General features: G+C 45.1%; 6 protein-coding genes across 6 annotated transcripts; 5 read left to right on the forward strand and 1 right to left on the reverse strand.

The window, feature by feature from the left end:
- The first annotated feature begins 66 nt into the window (after positions 1-66).
- Positions 67-1729, forward strand: LOC6607937 (23 kDa integral membrane protein). Its single transcript, XM_032715117.1, is given in 5 exon segments — positions 67-277; positions 868-1026; positions 1097-1256; positions 1288-1484; positions 1538-1729. Coding segments are annotated over 5 exon segments (648 nt in total). The 5' UTR covers positions 67-217; the 3' UTR covers positions 1610-1729.
- A 1141-nt stretch (positions 1730-2870) lies between these two features.
- LOC6607938 (protein late bloomer) lies at positions 2871-5732 on the forward strand. The gene is made up of 5 exons (XM_002032652.2): positions 2871-3116; positions 4359-4517; positions 4583-4738; positions 5153-5359; positions 5424-5732. The coding sequence occupies exons 1-5, from the start codon at positions 3057-3059 to the stop codon at positions 5493-5495; spliced, it is 654 nt and encodes a 217-aa protein (XP_002032688.1). The 5' UTR covers positions 2871-3056; the 3' UTR covers positions 5496-5732.
- A 1220-nt stretch (positions 5733-6952) lies between these two features.
- Positions 6953-9098, forward strand: LOC6607939 (protein late bloomer). Its single transcript, XM_002032653.2, has 5 exons — positions 6953-7128; positions 7197-7266; positions 8211-8369; positions 8426-8761; positions 8823-9098. Exons 2-5 carry the CDS (start codon positions 7207-7209, stop codon positions 8892-8894), a joined length of 627 nt encoding a protein of 208 aa, XP_002032689.1. The 5' UTR covers positions 6953-7128; positions 7197-7206; the 3' UTR covers positions 8895-9098.
- A 159-nt stretch (positions 9099-9257) lies between these two features.
- Positions 9258-11164, forward strand: LOC6607940 (protein late bloomer). Its single transcript, XM_002032654.2, has 6 exons — positions 9258-9534; positions 9802-10126; positions 10194-10367; positions 10429-10584; positions 10637-10831; positions 10958-11164. The coding sequence occupies exons 2-6, from the start codon at positions 10067-10069 to the stop codon at positions 11027-11029; spliced, it is 657 nt and encodes a 218-aa protein (XP_002032690.1). The 5' UTR covers positions 9258-9534; positions 9802-10066; the 3' UTR covers positions 11030-11164.
- Positions 11165-11796: 632 nt separating this feature from the next.
- On the forward strand, positions 11797-13677 carry LOC6607941 (protein late bloomer). The gene is made up of 5 exons (XM_002032655.2): positions 11797-12051; positions 12707-12880; positions 12942-13097; positions 13160-13357; positions 13533-13677. Exons 1-5 carry the CDS (start codon positions 11992-11994, stop codon positions 13602-13604), a joined length of 660 nt encoding a protein of 219 aa, XP_002032691.1. The 5' UTR covers positions 11797-11991; the 3' UTR covers positions 13605-13677.
- Positions 13477-14663, reverse strand: LOC6607942 (protein late bloomer). The gene is made up of 4 exons (XM_002032656.2): positions 14565-14663; positions 14332-14505; positions 13911-14270; positions 13477-13843 (listed from the first exon to the last, which is right to left on the reverse strand). Exons 1-4 carry the CDS (start codon positions 14622-14624, stop codon positions 13685-13687), a joined length of 753 nt encoding a protein of 250 aa, XP_002032692.1. The 5' UTR covers positions 14625-14663; the 3' UTR covers positions 13477-13684.
- Positions 14664-14694: the final 31 nt, after the last annotated feature.

The raw sequence follows: 14694 nt of genomic DNA on the forward strand, positions 1-14694 counted from the left end.
TTCGGCATCATTCGGCTGCGAAGATCTGAAAAACAAAAGAACATTGAAGAGCGCAGATGGTGATTTTGAGATTTTACGAGCTGCCGGTAAATATTTGCATCTGAAATTCATTGTCTTTCGGAACTCCGATCTGGCAGGTTCGATCATACAACAATCATTTCTCACACTTGAAGGTATTAGTTTGGAATTTTAAAAACAGCTTAATCGTAGCACAAGAATGGGCTGCACTTCCGGTTGCGTTAAGTGTTTCCTTAACACTCTCAATACTTTGAATGCGGTAAGTTTTTATCTTATATCTCATCTATAAGAATGTTGAAGTTGCAGTTTGTAATCGCAAATATGAATTTTTCCCGTGTTCCCACGGGAATTTTGATAAGTCCCCATTTGCTGTAAATCGACAAGCAAGTACGTATTCCGTTTCCATGGAATCGACAATTTGTTTGGCCAGTAATCGTAATTTGCTTGTCAGATATGTATGAGAAACATTTGCCGCACTTTAATGATTAGCCCCAACACATTCCAATTTAATTTCAATTTGTTTGATCTAGAAATGCTTTACGACTCTACCATATGCTGCGATGTGTACCATATTTACAATTTACGGAATGCTTAGAACAAGGTTTTTAACTGCCAAAAACTTGTTTTAGCCATATCCTTTTAAATATAACTTATGATTTAGCACTAAGAGAGCGAACGCTTTTGTGAAACACCAAATCAAATAACAGATAAAACGGGAAATTCTAGTTTACTCGCCGTTGTATTTGATAATATTCTGGAAATACCTCAAGCTCCATGGGAGTCATTGACATTACCACCCGATATCATTGCCAAATGCTAATCTTAATTGACCCTGTGCCCCCTCTGTAGCTTTCGGGTCTGTCCCTGATAGCCATTGCAACGTTGGCCCTCTCGAAAGCCCCTCTCGCCTACATTCTGTTTCTATATGGACTCGGTGGCATTATCTTCGTTTCGGCTGTGCTGGGATGCTGTGGAATCTGCATGGAGAACGTGTGCATGACCGCAACGGTGAGTGGAACCGCTATGTCATCCGTTTGGTAATTTACTCACTTTATGTTGTGTGGCCCAATGTCAACAGTACGGTTTGCTGCTGTTGGCCCAGCTAATAATCAGCTTGCTGGGCATCTTCCGCTTCAAGTTCACTGAGGAATACATAGAGAAGTTCGCCGCCGAGGAGGTTCAGATGAAGTGGGACGAGGAGCTGGTGGAGCCCGGATAATGCGAAGATCATTCGCATTATCGCTTATCATTTTTATGAATTATCTCAACAGTATGAGTGTTGTGGGCGTGATAGCCCCGACGACTACGTGGCCATCGGTCGTCAAACCTTGCCGCCCAGCTGCTATCCCCAGGAGGACCCCCAGATGCCCCACTATCTAGCTGGCTGTGTCCAAAAGTCCAGTGAGAACTTTGTGGTGCTCTTCAGCTACGCCCACGACACCAACTGGATCGCAGTGGGAATAACCGTGAGTGAAATGTGAATTACACTTGGCGGCACTAATCGTCTGGGTTCTTACAGATTCTAATGATGATTGCCGCCTTTTACTTGGTCGGAAGATTCCGCAAGCAGCGCATTCGCTACAGCTACTAAGGAATACATTCGAAGAATTCTGGATATATTATTAGGGCGCCAATATTCCTTTACAGCCATCATCATGTATAAAGTTTACGATGCTCACAGGAGAAATAAAGCGTATCCCGATGAAACGAATATTTGCGATTATGTCGAGTATGCACTTCAAAATGCAAATAGTGCAGTCCGAACCGATTAAAATTTTGATTTTTAAGCTAGTAACTTTGTATTTGTAACAAGGTATTTGCCTACTTTTTTTTTGAGATTCACACAAAGTGAGCAAAGCATGTGGGGCTTCCATTTTGATAGTGGAAGTCACGATCCTGCACTCCGCATCGGAAAATGAGCTCATCCGCCGATGTTGGTGGCGTCATCCAGTGCCGTGTGTCTGATGCAATCGAGCTGAATCAATCTCACCGCCTTTAATTCGATCGTTGGTAAATTGCTTTGAGAGGCGGTGGCCGATTAGACCCGACTCCGCTCTCGATAAGACACACACCCCGGCAAAACATCTGGCAAATGGAGCCATATAGAGTTCCCCCAACTCGAACAACGCTTTAGTTCTGTCAAGCATAACCAGCTCCACGCTCCGAACTTTCCCGCCTCAGTTTCTGTTTGGCTTCCGAATGACGGGAGCCGCACTAGAGTGCCACCGCCAGCTTTAACTTTCTTGATTTGCCTACAGCGAGTGCAGGCGAATTCGCCTAAATGGATTTTAGTCAATCGAAGTATATTAGTTGACATATTAATATATTAAGAAAATAATATATTTTGTAACCTCTCTCTTTAAATTAATATCTATGGTATTAATGAAAATCAACACAATATTCGATAAGTAATTATGTACACTTTTGTTATCGACTGGGAGCGGGTTATTGAGGTTCTACTGTATAGTAATGTGTGTGCCCGGCTGCTTTTGTTTGCTTTAACAAACACTGCTAGACGCCACAGTGGGGCACATCATTTTAACTCACTCACTGTTCAATTGTGAAAATGAATCTAAAAGAATCAATTTCCTGGAGCTTGCTTAGAGAAGATATCTGATTATATATCACTTATATATCATACATATCATTTGATTAGTGCCGAAACACTCTGCATTGCCGTAAATATTAGGAGCAAGTAGTACTCATTAATATATTTCTGGTGCTTCATGAAGAACTATTCCATGGATTCTGGCCGGAAAAGTGTTCATGCGATCCACAGTGCAGAAGCGGCAGCTTTGGAGCTTCGGACCGCTCGTCTCGGATCGGATTCCGAGCGAGAGAGTTTTCGGGGAGCTCAGTTTGCTCGTGACCGTGGCCGCAACAGTGCGCACTCCTAACCGATTCAGTCAGGTTCCGCCGATACGGACTCGAAAATTGAAAATAATCCGCGGCAAAGCAAACTGCCGAACTTGTGGCACTGCGGCGATTCGGTTGCATTCTAGCCAGAGGCAAAAGTTTGAAGTGGAAAAACATTCGAAATGGGTTGCGCAACGGGCACCATAAAGTACTCGCTGTTCCTGTTCAATGCCTTATGGGCGGTAAGTAGAGCACCGAATTGGAATTGGCATATGGTGCCTTGGGAGTCTAAGCGATATATCTGCGTATCTGCCGGTTCTTTTCTACAAATAGCCAGCTAATTGCGATGGTTTGAAATTTGTGTGAGTTGCCTCGATGTTTGGGCTCTATGCTGTCCGTTCCACGTCCACCTGGTCGCTGGATGATATCATCTCGGGTGCGTGTTTGGTTTATGACTACTCTTCGCGGCTGGCTGTGTGTGTTAGCCAGTGTCTATTGTTAATGGCTTCTGCTCGGCCTTTCAGTTCCTTGAGCCAAGAGGAGGGCTTGCCGGCCAAGCGGCGAAACGAGGCTGCTGAAGTGCGTCATGCATTCGGATTTCGTTTGAAAAGCTAATTCGAGCGGAATATGGAAACCGGATTATTCACCTGATAATGATGAAAATAGCGATCAGGCCGAGCTGCCCATATGCATCAAAACTTTTTGTGGCCTTCTCAAGGCCGAGAGGTCTGATGTAAGCCGAATCCTAATAGATTGTTGACTTATTGGAATTCTTCTTCGACTCTAGAGAGTATATTAATTCTTGATCAGACTCTCTAGCCAAGTCGGTCTGGGCATGTCCGCTTGTCCGTCCGTCTTTCTGTCCGTATGAAGTTCGAGATGAAAGTCGAGAACTCAGGGACTATTAAAGCTAGAAAACTTGGATCATTGTTCTATGTTGCCATGATTCCAAAAAGCAGTCGCTCAAGCAATTTGAAAAATTGTTTTGTTTTCTTAATTATACTATATTCGTATACTAGATTCGTTGAAAAGTATGTATGTATTCTTGTCCGTCTGTCCGTATTAACGTCGAGATCTCAGGAACTATAAAAGCTAGAATGTTGAGACTCCTCAGCATACAGATTCTAGAGACAAAGACGCAGCTCAAGTTTGATGACCCATGTTGCCACGCCCACAAACCGCACAAAACTGCCACGCCCACACTTTTCAACAATTTTTAAATGTTTTCCCATTTTATTCCCCAATATGTATCGATATCCCAGAAAAATGATGAAATTTCACGTTCGAATTCACTCTAGCTGAGAAACGGGTATCTGATAGTCGGGGAACTCGACTAAAGCATTCTCTCTTGTTTTAATCTTTGCTTTTAAGCTCAATATGTGTGTTTTATGAAAACTATCCAAACTAAAGATAATATTTATTATTTATAGGGTGCTTTAAAATCTTCTTGCTGGACATTAACTATCTACTTTTCTGACTTTCAGATGCTTGGTATCCTGGTTCTCATCTTTGGCGGCCTCGGCTGGGGAGCAATGCCGGATTCATATGCCATCGGCATCTTGGTTCTGGGCGGAATTATCCTGGTAATATCCCTGTTTGGCTGCTGCGGAGCCGTTCGCGAATCGCCGCGCATGCTTTGGACGGTACGTGACTGAATATTGCAATTCTGTGAATCATTCATGAGCTAATAATTCTAATTGCCTTGCAGTATGCGACACTGCTGCTGATTTTGCTGCTACTTATAGTGGCGTTTATCATCCTGAATCCCAAAGATGTCTTTAAAAAGTACGCCCTTCAAACGGTGGAGAATCAGTGGGAGCTGGAGCAGACGAAGCCTGGCAGTATGGATATTATTCAGAAGACGGTGAGTGGCAATGCTCATGATGTTCATGATCAAATCTACAAACAAGCTGCAGAAACTAGGAAGCTAGGATTGCCTATGCTATTTATCAGTTATGCAAGGCTAACATAAAGTGCTAATGTCTCCAAAATAGCGATTAAAGTATGTTATAAATGGCGTTAATTTGCAATTTCTTTTATTTTATAAATACATATGTATAAGTTAGATAAGGCAAGGCATTAGTGCCTTGTTCTTTTTTTTAGCTAGTGTTATCTTACATGGTTTTAATATAACGATTAAGCTTATGTTTATTTCTGATAATGTAGTATTCGAATTTGTGCAAAGCTGTTGAAGTACATATTTGTGTATGTTTAGCCCTCTGCTTTAATTTTGGTGTTGATATATTTCTATATTTCTAAATATCCTGAATTTCTTCAGTACTATTGCTGTGGCCGCGACAGTGCCCAAGACTACTTGGATATCAAATTCTGGAACAATACCGTTCCAAGTAGCTGTTGCAAGGACGACAGCTGTGTGAATCCCCTGAATCTCTATCTGCGGGGCTGCCTCGAAAAAGTGGAGGAGGCTTTTGCAGATGAGGCAACCACTCTGGGCTACTTGGAGTGGGGTCTGCTCGGATTCAACGTAAGTGCTATTTATTATAAATAGGATGGAGCAAATTTCGAACTAATTTCGTTACTTTTTATAGGCTGCCATTCTATCGCTGGCCATCATCTTGGCCATTCACTACACCAACCGGCGGAGACGATATAACTATTAGTGAATATTTACTGAATAAGAAACCAAACTCCTCATTTCTAAGTGTCACCAGTGGTGTGTGGTTTGTTTTTGATACGAAAACCCAGCGATACTTGCCAAGCAACTGATTTTGGTTTAATTGCAAAAATCGTCTTTTTATTAAAGCAATGCTTAACACAGTCGAATATTAAAATAATATGTACATAATTACAAGTACCAAACACATGTCGTTTTAAAATACCAAATATACTTAGAAAAAGAAATTCATACAATGTTTTCTCATTACTTTCCACATACAATAATTTAGTTTTCAAAAGAGGTTTACGAAACATTTGAGTTTTTTAACTTGATCTAGCCATGTCCGTCCGTTTGTCCGTTCGTATGAACGTTCTCGAGAACTATATAAAAATGTTTTAAGTTATGTTCATGTTTCTTTCCAATGATTCGAGTAAAGGGTACTCAATAGTCGAAAGCGGTCTCTTTTGTTCTATCCGTGGCCACTTCCTGCATCGTTCACATCCATCGAAAAATGAAAAGATTCTTTCTTTTAACAGAATACACTTCGTTTTTGGGTTAACCTAAAAACCACTTTACTGAAGTTGAACGATCGTTTTGTTCAGTGATCTTGTGCGTTGGAGAAAACTGACCACTAGAGGGCTCTTCAAATGAATTGCGCAAACAAAAGTCAAGCATATTGTTATGAATGGAAAATCAAAGCCAGAGACAAACACAATTAAGTCCAAATGACGTCTCCAAGTCATTTATGGCCGTATACATACATACATACATGCGTGTGTGTATGTGTAGGAGTGGGAGGAATTTGGGAGTTTGTGTGGTGTAGGGGGGGGATTGGGGATTGCTCAACCCAGACATAACAACCACAAAAACTTGTAAACAAAGCGCTTTTACAATCTGTGAAGGGGAGAGGGAGGGGTGGCAACTCTGGATAGAGGAGTGTGTGAATCATTACTGGGTAAGCATCAACTCCGGCTCAATATCGAAAATTGGTGTAATTGGAATTAAAATTTAACAAACTTCTTAAAATTACGCGGGATCAATACTGATAACAACAATTTAAAATATTAACTTAACAATCTTTATATGTATATTTCGTTTAATGTATTTATATACGAAAGGAAGTGGGTAGGATTTCAGAAACTAGGTTAAGACTTTTAATTTGAAATTAATCCTTGGTTGTTTTACTTATCGGTGCTAAAAACATCAATACATCAATATTCAGATAATTAATTGCTTAAGCCCGAATCCATTCAATCATTCACATATGATTGTACGCTACTGACAGACCCGATAAGAATTCGAAAACACCACCGTGGAAACGCCAGTCGACATGACGTCATGGCTGGGAGCGCTGACCCAAGTGCAGCGCTCTCTTTTGAGAGAGCGAGTGCGCTCTGTGTTGTTTTTATTTGATTGGGGAACAACGGTCCTCAGGGGAAGAGAGAAAAACAAAACTTTTCCCGCTTTCAGTTCGCCAGCGAACGCAGAACGCGCCAGACCAAAAAGTTCAGATTCGAGAGCGGATATCCCGGCGAGCGTTCAGCGGAAATATATTTGTTTGTTATTCGAGTCCAGCAACGAATATTTTAATAAACAAAAAACGAACTTTATTTGTGTGCGGAGAGAGAAGTCAAGAGGTTAACACACTTGAGATTCGAGAGGTGATCGAGAGTCTTGACTTAATGCGTTTGGATCATGTTTTCAGATCCAACAAAATGGGCTGCGCCACGACCAGCGTAAAGATCAGCTCCATCGTTCTGAATGCCGTTTTAGGGGTAAGTCATCCCATACATGGACTACTAATTACCTCGACCACGTCGGATATATTCTGCATATATGTACATCCATGTTCCGTGCAAGGAAAGTAGCATGATGTCATGTGGAATGGGTGCACAAGTGAACGCACTTCAAAGGCGCCCCAAGTGAATTATTTTTGAATATTCTCTACCATATAAACTTGAAAAGCACACGGTCGAAAAGATGTTTTTGAAAATTTTCGAATATTCTGCTTTTGCTGGTTGTGTATTTTTAAGCGACGTCCGTCGTTCGTCAGCTTCGCGCCCACCTGAGATAGACGACCTGGCCTCAAGGTGGCCATCGGCCCCTCCTGCTGCTCCGATATATCCACCCCCAGTGCCTCCCGTCTGGTTACTGGCTGCCATGACAGCCATGTTTACATTGCGCCCTGTTTCCCGCCGTCCCACTGCTGCCAGAACCTTCAATTGCTCCCACCTCCGCTCCCGCAGGATGATGTCATGTCCACGTACCCTCGCCCAGTATTCGCACTCTAGTTTGCAGTCTGACCTATATATCGCAATCGAACGCCGGAGTTCCCGAAACTGGGCCACCAACAAGGGTGATTTGCCAACCCCCGGAAGGACGGGAGTGGGAGTGAGGGGGAGGATTCATTTCATTATCACAGCGCTCAGTCAGGCAAACTTCCCGAGCGACAAAATATGTGATGCACTCAGCTGCGGCTTTTAATTGCCATACAAATGAATGGCAATTGCCCTTGTAATTGCAACTGCAACCGTGTCATGTTGTACAGGCGATCTTCTATAAGACCAACATAATGTATTTTTTAGAAATTTAAACAGAGATCGAGTGAAGTATTTAAGGATTTGATTCACCCATTTCATCAGATTAAGTTATGAGTCCTACGTTCTAAATATCGATATAAGTATTCGACGCACTGAGGTTTCACTGTAACAAATTTCAGTTTCTTGCTGCTGGGGCCATCGGCTGGATAGCTTACAATGCGGACACGGAGACGGAGGGATTCGTAATAGCAGCTTACATCGCGTGCTCGCTCATCCTGGTCCTCGCTCTGCTGGGCATCTTCGCGGCCATCCGGGAATCGGTGGTGCTGACAGCAACGGTAGGCAAAGTAACTCGGAAACTGTTTCTGAATTAAAGCTGTTGCGTATCCCTTAGAGTGCCGTCTTCCTGCTGATCCTGGCCATCCTGCAGATCGTGAGCACCTGCCTGTTCCTCCACGAGTTCGACGTGAAGAGCGGCCGGGACATGGTGGAGGTGGCCTGGCAGGCGAACAACATGGATGCGTTGCAGCAGAAGCACGAGTGCTGCGGCCAGAGCAGCGCCCAGGACTACATCCACCTCAGCCTGCTGATCCCGCCCAGCTGCTACGCGGATCTGCAGCAGACCCCCGACCATCTCTATCTGGACGGGTGCATCGAAAAGGTGCAGAGCTTCTATGAAAGCGACAAGCTGCGCTTCATCATAGTGTCCTGGGTGCTAGTGGCCTTCGAGGTGGGTTTTCCTTAGCCTCGTTTAAGTTCCAATATATTTAAGTGACCCGACTTTCTTTCAGTTAATCTGCTTCGCCTTGGCCGTCTTTCTGGCCATAAGTTTTAGGAACAAGCAGCGGCGGATGGAGTTCTAGGCCTTCGGCAATCTCGAGCTATCCAACAGTACAAACTCGGAATCGCTGATATTTTTCGCTTCAACATTTCATAACCAAATGCAAAGGACAGTCATAAATTATTCACTCCTACCTTAAAGTAACCTGTAATTAAAGTACATATTTATAGTTCAATTACCCATTATAAGTATCATAATAAATGTGCGCGTGTTTGTTTTCACATGATTTGCTCGCTGTCAGTTTGCTTGTGTGTTCGCCCGATGGAAATATTAAGCATACGACGCGTAGTCCCGACGAGCTTTGGATGGCCGAAACATTTCACTATTTGCCTTGACTGCCAAATGACTTGTTGCTCGTCGCGTAATGGCATGCTTGGAATCTGTAGGTTTCAGTTAAGTGTGCGGCGCAGAAATACCCCAATGATGTCCTGTAATCTTTGATGTTGGTGCTCTCCGGTGGGTTGGTGGACTTTCGTGGCCCCATTCAATTCCTAAATAAAGAAAATGCGGTGAAAGCTTCGGCCGCTGTGACATCATACCACCCACGAGAATCCACTATACCACCCCACAAAAATCAGCAGCAATGATGATGTAAATACAGTCAGCAAAAAAGTTGGTGGTGGAAATTTGTGTTCTGAATGAAAATGAGCAGATCTGGAAAAGTAAGTAGTAGAATATAAAGTGACATAAGCTAAGTTTATTTTTGGACTCTGTCCAATTCGATATGCATGATATGTAAATATGTATGCCAAATGTGTCGAGCAAAATATAAATCGTTAAGTAAAATGATTTACCATGGAGTAATAGTGTATTTTTTAAGTGAATTTTTCAAGAAAATTTTAAAATTTGCAAAACAATTTTAACAGTGATTGTGTTTAACACAATGTGTTATATATATATGATTATGTCCTTCGACTCTTTTCTCCCAGTGTAGCGAGGAGAACCGCCGCGGAATAGTTGATTTCTGTCTAGTGGCGGAACCCACTAACTGACGCTTTCGGGGCGCCACATTTCAAATGGAAAGCGTTGCGCTCAGTCGCACGTCAACCTCTATGGCAATAGGGCCGGCGGATTTCATTGGGTCTTCGCTTCTCCGGTGGTCGTCGCTTCGGGTCAAGTGCGCAGCGGAAAACAGGTGCGGGAAAAAGGATAGCGCACCTTCGTGGTTAATTAGAGGGATTATTGATTGGCAACATGGCCTGTAGCACATCGTTCCTGAAAGCCGTTCTTATCGTTCTCAATGTGCTGCTATCGGTGCGTATGAGTGACGTTGGAGAGAAATGGGCACTAGCCAACGGAATTAATGTGACTTTATTGGCAGCTGATTGGAGTGACGTTGATTGCTCTGTCCGTGTACGAGCTGAACAGCTCCACGCCGGGCACCTTCGAGCACATCGCCATCGTTGTCCAGATCTTCGTGGGCACCTTCGTGGTCCTGACCTCGTTTCTGGGCTGCTTTGCCACCGCTCGGGTTTCCCTGGGACTGGTTTGGAGCGTAAGTGAAGAATCCAATTGATACATCAACTAAATTCACATAATATTTAATCCTCCGGTAGTATGTGATCTGCCTGCTGATCCTGCTGTGCCTGCAGATCTACATTATCGCGGCAGCCCACTCCACGGACTACGTGGAGCGATCCAAGAAGGACTTCCTGGCCACCTGGGCTGATCAAAGGGCCAATGTGGAACGCATATCGCTCCTCGAGCAAAAGGTAAGTATATTCCGATGTGCGGGTCATCACAACTGATTTCATTCCATTCCAGTACTCCTGCTGCGGTGAGTTGGGCGCCCATGATTATATCCTGATGGGCCGGGGTATACCCTTGAGCTGCTACAAGGATCAGGAGCGGCGCGAGAGCACCCTCTTCTCCGGGGGCTGCCTGCGTGCCGTGCAGGCGCACGCCACGGACAACGTGGCCATCGGACTCATCATCAAGTGGCTGCTGCTTCTGGTGGAGGTATGTAGATTCCATGTCGTCCTTGGCCACATATTTCCGAGGGCTTAGTTGGCCAAGGGCGGAGCATAAATAGATGCCACATACAGTCGGTGGGCTCTAATCAAATTTTCCGTTCTCTCCGCACAGTTCGCCGCCCTGGGAGCCGCAACCCACTTGGGCATCACGGTGCGCAATAAATTGCGGCGCGAAAGATTCTAACAGGTCGCTTGGAATCACCGAAATCGGGTGTTGGCAACGCATAATCCGATATCTATGGATTTTTATAGCAGTTTAAGATGATCTGGAGGCAACAGAAGCGTAGAATAAAAAATAAACCAAAATCATAATATTCAATAAGTGTTGTTTGTGCCCACTATATGTGGAATTTCGGCGGGCTAAGTAGATGTATGTTGCCTATAAAGATGCGTATAAAAATATACGAAAACATTGGGTGCACTCAAAGAATATCTTCTATATATTTAATGAATTCCTTTTTAAAAGAGAAATAATTTTAAAAGACCCCATTTATCTAGTTTCACACTAGATTTCTCGACTATCAGATACCCCTTCCCCGAATGGAAGTAAGAGGAGATGTGCTATAGCGCCACCTATACGACAGAAACAGGCTGAAATATAGATACTGATAATTTCGCCCGATCTTCTAGAAGTTTCTTTACCTTTTGTTTACGGGAGAATGAAATAAAAGGTTTAGTACAACCAAGGGGTCAATTTCGGTCAGTTATTTAAACTTATTTAAAAGTTTAAGGCAATGATACAATAAATCATAAGTTTTTATAGGCGTATTTATAATGTGTTTTTGTCAGTGTGGAGCGGAAGAGGCGGGGTGCCAATGAGGTCTGGTGTACGCCGGTCTCCTGAGTAACGACCGGCACACGAAACGCCGAAACGGAGACCGAGACGGACACGGATGCGGACACGGACGGCCACTCGGCGGATTTGTAAACAGTTCGCAGCTTCTTAGCGCTTTTTCGGGTCTCGCCTTATTTTGGCCCGACCGACGTCCGACGGCACTAACGGTTCGGTCACCGCCACGCACAGACGGTCGAGAGTGGAAAGCGAATTTTCCCGGGAAACGCGTCCGCTGCCTGGAGTCGCTGTTCGAATGAGCGCTGAATAAGATTGATCCAACATATAGTAAAAAACTGCATCGCAAGTGAAAAATGCCCACGGTTCGCGTGTGCCTGCAATGGACCTCGGTGGTCTTCAGTACGCTGACGTTGGTAAGGGTGATATCGCCTGGGAAACCGCGTTAGCCTTACGCATCATTAGCCAGCATAAACTTTCCATGATCGCCGCTGGGAAACACAAACCGCAGGCCAGGCATTCATTCAGTGTCACCGTTCCTTGATAATTTCAGTGCAACTGTTCTTGAGTCACACACTGCGTATGAGTAATAAAAGCACTTGCTGATGGAAATCTCGATTCAAAATCAACTCGCTGGCAGTCTGTCAAATCACAATCATAAAGTGTCTTACATTCTTGTCCATTTTTCATTGCCGCTTGTAATTTCTCGCTGGCCGAGTAGCTGGCCAATTTGGCAGCAAACAAATCCCATTCAAAATTTCCATTTCAACCAGACAAGATGTCACTTGGCCCTCGTTCTGCCCACTTTTGTATGGGCAGGCGCATTTTCGCCACAATCGAAGCGACAGCAACAAGAAAGGAAACTGTGTATGTGCCATTTAAAAATAAAGCCCAAAGTAATTTAATTTATTTTTGCGCTCGGTTTGTTTTTATTTTGGTTGTTCTCGCTGCCCGATGACGTATCCCACGAGTCGAAAGTTTGTCTCTGAAGATTTTGTTTGCCCATTTCATGGGCCATTAACAAACGCTTAATGTGCGCAGGCATAATTCATAATTTTAATACCGATCCAGATCGTTGGCGTCCTTGCGGCCCTGGCCGGCGTCTATGAGCTGAATAAGTTCAACGAGGGCTCCGCGGAGCACACGGAGAAGTTCGTCCAACTGGGAATGGCAGGTGCTCTAATCTTGGCCGGGCTGGTCGGTTGCCTGGGAGCCATCTTCGGTTCCATCAAGGTGATGGTGGTGGTGAGTAGCCAGAACAGATGGATTGTCGATTGATGGGCACTTCTAATGGCTCGGCTTCCAGAACTTGATTCTGCTGCTGGCTCTGATAGCCTCGCACATCTGGAAGGTGTCCCACTACAATGAGACCAAGCAGCTGGACGCCACTGAGGTGTACGTGATGGATCTCTGGATGAAGGAGCTGGTCCACCACGGCGCCATGCAAGACTTGCAGCAGGAGGTGGGTCCTTTCCCAGTGCGATCATCCTACGATCTTTAAATGGCCTCTTTCCGCTCTTCCAGTACGAGTGCTGTGGCGACAAGGGATTCTCCGACTACACGAGCCTCAACATGAAGGTGCCCCGCAGCTGTTTCCACACCAAGGACGGCATTCACGCCTTGTATCCGTACGCGGAGGGCTGCATGGCCGCCGTGAAGCGCGCCTATCTGCAGATCTACCGATACGAGAAGTGGGTCCACTGCGGTCTTATTGGCTACGAGGTGGGCACAGCTGACAGACTTGTGAGACGTATTAACAAAATGATATATGTGCATTAGAAAATGGAAAGCTATTAACCTCGAATTTGCAAGTCTCTAGTACCAATTGGCGAACAAAATGATTGAGAGCTGACAGGCCGTAAATGTTTAATGCAACACTTTGTTTCTTTTATTGCAGGTCGTAGGCATCATCTTGGGAATCACCTTGTGCTGCCAGCTGACCAACAAGACTCGTCGCTACACCTACTAACCACGAATGACATTTATAGATAAGCATTTGCCACTTGGATGACCAATAAACCAATGTTTTTATAAGATCTTAATGGTAGGTCAGGCGTCGTTGAGTAGGTGCGCACGAGAGGCGGACACATGGTTGGAGCGCGGTTCCCGCCGCACACCTGGCGGCACCCGTCTTCGAGCGATGCGCTGCCGCTGTCGCAGCCGAAAGAGCAGCACACTCAGCGCCACAGTTTGCAGCAGTATGAAGATCTGCGGCGAGTGAAGAGATCGGTGATTATTCGAGAAACTGCACTTCAGCCGCAAGTCAATTTCCCACCTCAAGGCCAACGATGGCCCACATGTAGAGCTTATCGCGGTGCTGGATGTACCGCTGGCTGCGGTTCAGCGTCTCGAGGCAGCCGCTTGGATAGATCTGCTGGGCGGTGTCATTAACAGCGGCCTGATAACAACTCGCCGGCACCAGCAGATGCAGGCGCTTGTAATCGTCGGCACCATTGTAGCCGCAGCAGTGCTGGGTGGCCTCGTACTGGTGCATGAGCTCGGGCTCTCTGTCCAGGCCATGCCAAGCCAGTTCCAGCTGCTGCCAGGCGCCAGACGGGCTCCTGAGGGACGGACTGTGATAGTGGTGCAGCTGAAGGTACTCTGCTGCCAGAGCGATCAGTATGAACATGGTGAACTGCGGGGAGAGTTCAGTTAGTTACTATCCATATCAGGCTTCGCTCTTTCCTTTCGCTTACAATCAGATTGACACAAAGCAAGTTGGCAACCATGCCGTAGCATCCAAACATCACGATCATGCAAATGGAGCCACCCAAGACCAAACTCTTCACGAAATACGTGTGTTCCGGCGTGTTGGGCTCCGCCATCTGCAGTCCTAGTCCTGCTCCAGACATCACTCCTATGCCGAGTAGCTGCAACGCCAAAGATTATTAACAATTTACACAGAGTGAGTTGCAAAAGTCGGTCTTACCATATAGAGCAGATTGGAGAGCAGGCCCGTGTACTTTATTGTGTTATAGCAGCCGTTCATCGCGAGAGTGGTGTAATCTGCGGCAGATGCGCCAAATTTAAAGCAAGTGCATCGCGACCTTTCCCAGGGG

The sequence above is a fragment of the Drosophila sechellia genome, chromosome 2R (genome assembly GCF_004382195.2).
Source record: "Drosophila sechellia strain sech25 chromosome 2R, ASM438219v1, whole genome shotgun sequence".
NCBI lineage: Eukaryota > Metazoa > Arthropoda > Insecta > Diptera > Drosophilidae > Drosophila > Drosophila sechellia.

Excerpts from the sequence above, each read along its gene's own strand:
- LOC6607938 (XM_002032652.2), top strand. The coding sequence starts at position 3,057 with ATGGGTTGCGCAACGGGCACCATAAAGTACTCGCTGTTCCTGTTCAAT. Across the intron at positions 3,117-4,358 it reads TGTTCAATGCCTTATGGGCG|ATGCTTGGTATCCTGGTTCT; the intron begins GTAAGTAGAGCA and ends TCTGACTTTCAG. Across the intron at positions 5,360-5,423 it reads GGGGTCTGCTCGGATTCAAC|GCTGCCATTCTATCGCTGGC; the intron begins GTAAGTGCTATT and ends TACTTTTTATAG.
- LOC6607939 (XM_002032653.2), top strand. The coding sequence starts at position 7,207 with ATGGGCTGCGCCACGACCAGCGTAAAGATCAGCTCCATCGTTCTGAAT. Across the intron at positions 7,267-8,210 it reads TTCTGAATGCCGTTTTAGGG|TTTCTTGCTGCTGGGGCCAT; the intron begins GTAAGTCATCCC and ends AACAAATTTCAG. Across the intron at positions 8,762-8,822 it reads GGGTGCTAGTGGCCTTCGAG|TTAATCTGCTTCGCCTTGGC; the intron begins GTGGGTTTTCCT and ends ACTTTCTTTCAG.
- LOC6607940 (XM_002032654.2), top strand. The coding sequence starts at position 10,067 with ATGGCCTGTAGCACATCGTTCCTGAAAGCCGTTCTTATCGTTCTCAAT. Across the intron at positions 10,127-10,193 it reads TTCTCAATGTGCTGCTATCG|CTGATTGGAGTGACGTTGAT; the intron begins GTGCGTATGAGT and ends CTTTATTGGCAG. Across the intron at positions 10,368-10,428 it reads CCCTGGGACTGGTTTGGAGC|TATGTGATCTGCCTGCTGAT; the intron begins GTAAGTGAAGAA and ends ATCCTCCGGTAG.
- LOC6607941 (XM_002032655.2), top strand. The coding sequence starts at position 11,992 with ATGCCCACGGTTCGCGTGTGCCTGCAATGGACCTCGGTGGTCTTCAGT. Across the intron at positions 12,052-12,706 it reads TCTTCAGTACGCTGACGTTG|ATCGTTGGCGTCCTTGCGGC; the intron begins GTAAGGGTGATA and ends ATACCGATCCAG. Across the intron at positions 13,358-13,532 it reads GCGGTCTTATTGGCTACGAG|GTCGTAGGCATCATCTTGGG; the intron begins GTGGGCACAGCT and ends CTTTTATTGCAG.
- LOC6607942 (XM_002032656.2), bottom strand. The coding sequence starts at position 14,624 with ATGAACGGCTGCTATAACACAATAAAGTACACGGGCCTGCTCTCCAAT. Across the intron at positions 14,271-14,331 it reads TGCTTTGTGTCAATCTGATT|TTCACCATGTTCATACTGAT; the intron begins GTAAGCGAAAGG and ends CTCTCCCCGCAG. Across the intron at positions 13,844-13,910 it reads GGGCCATCGTTGGCCTTGAG|ATCTTCATACTGCTGCAAAC; the intron begins GTGGGAAATTGA and ends CACTCGCCGCAG.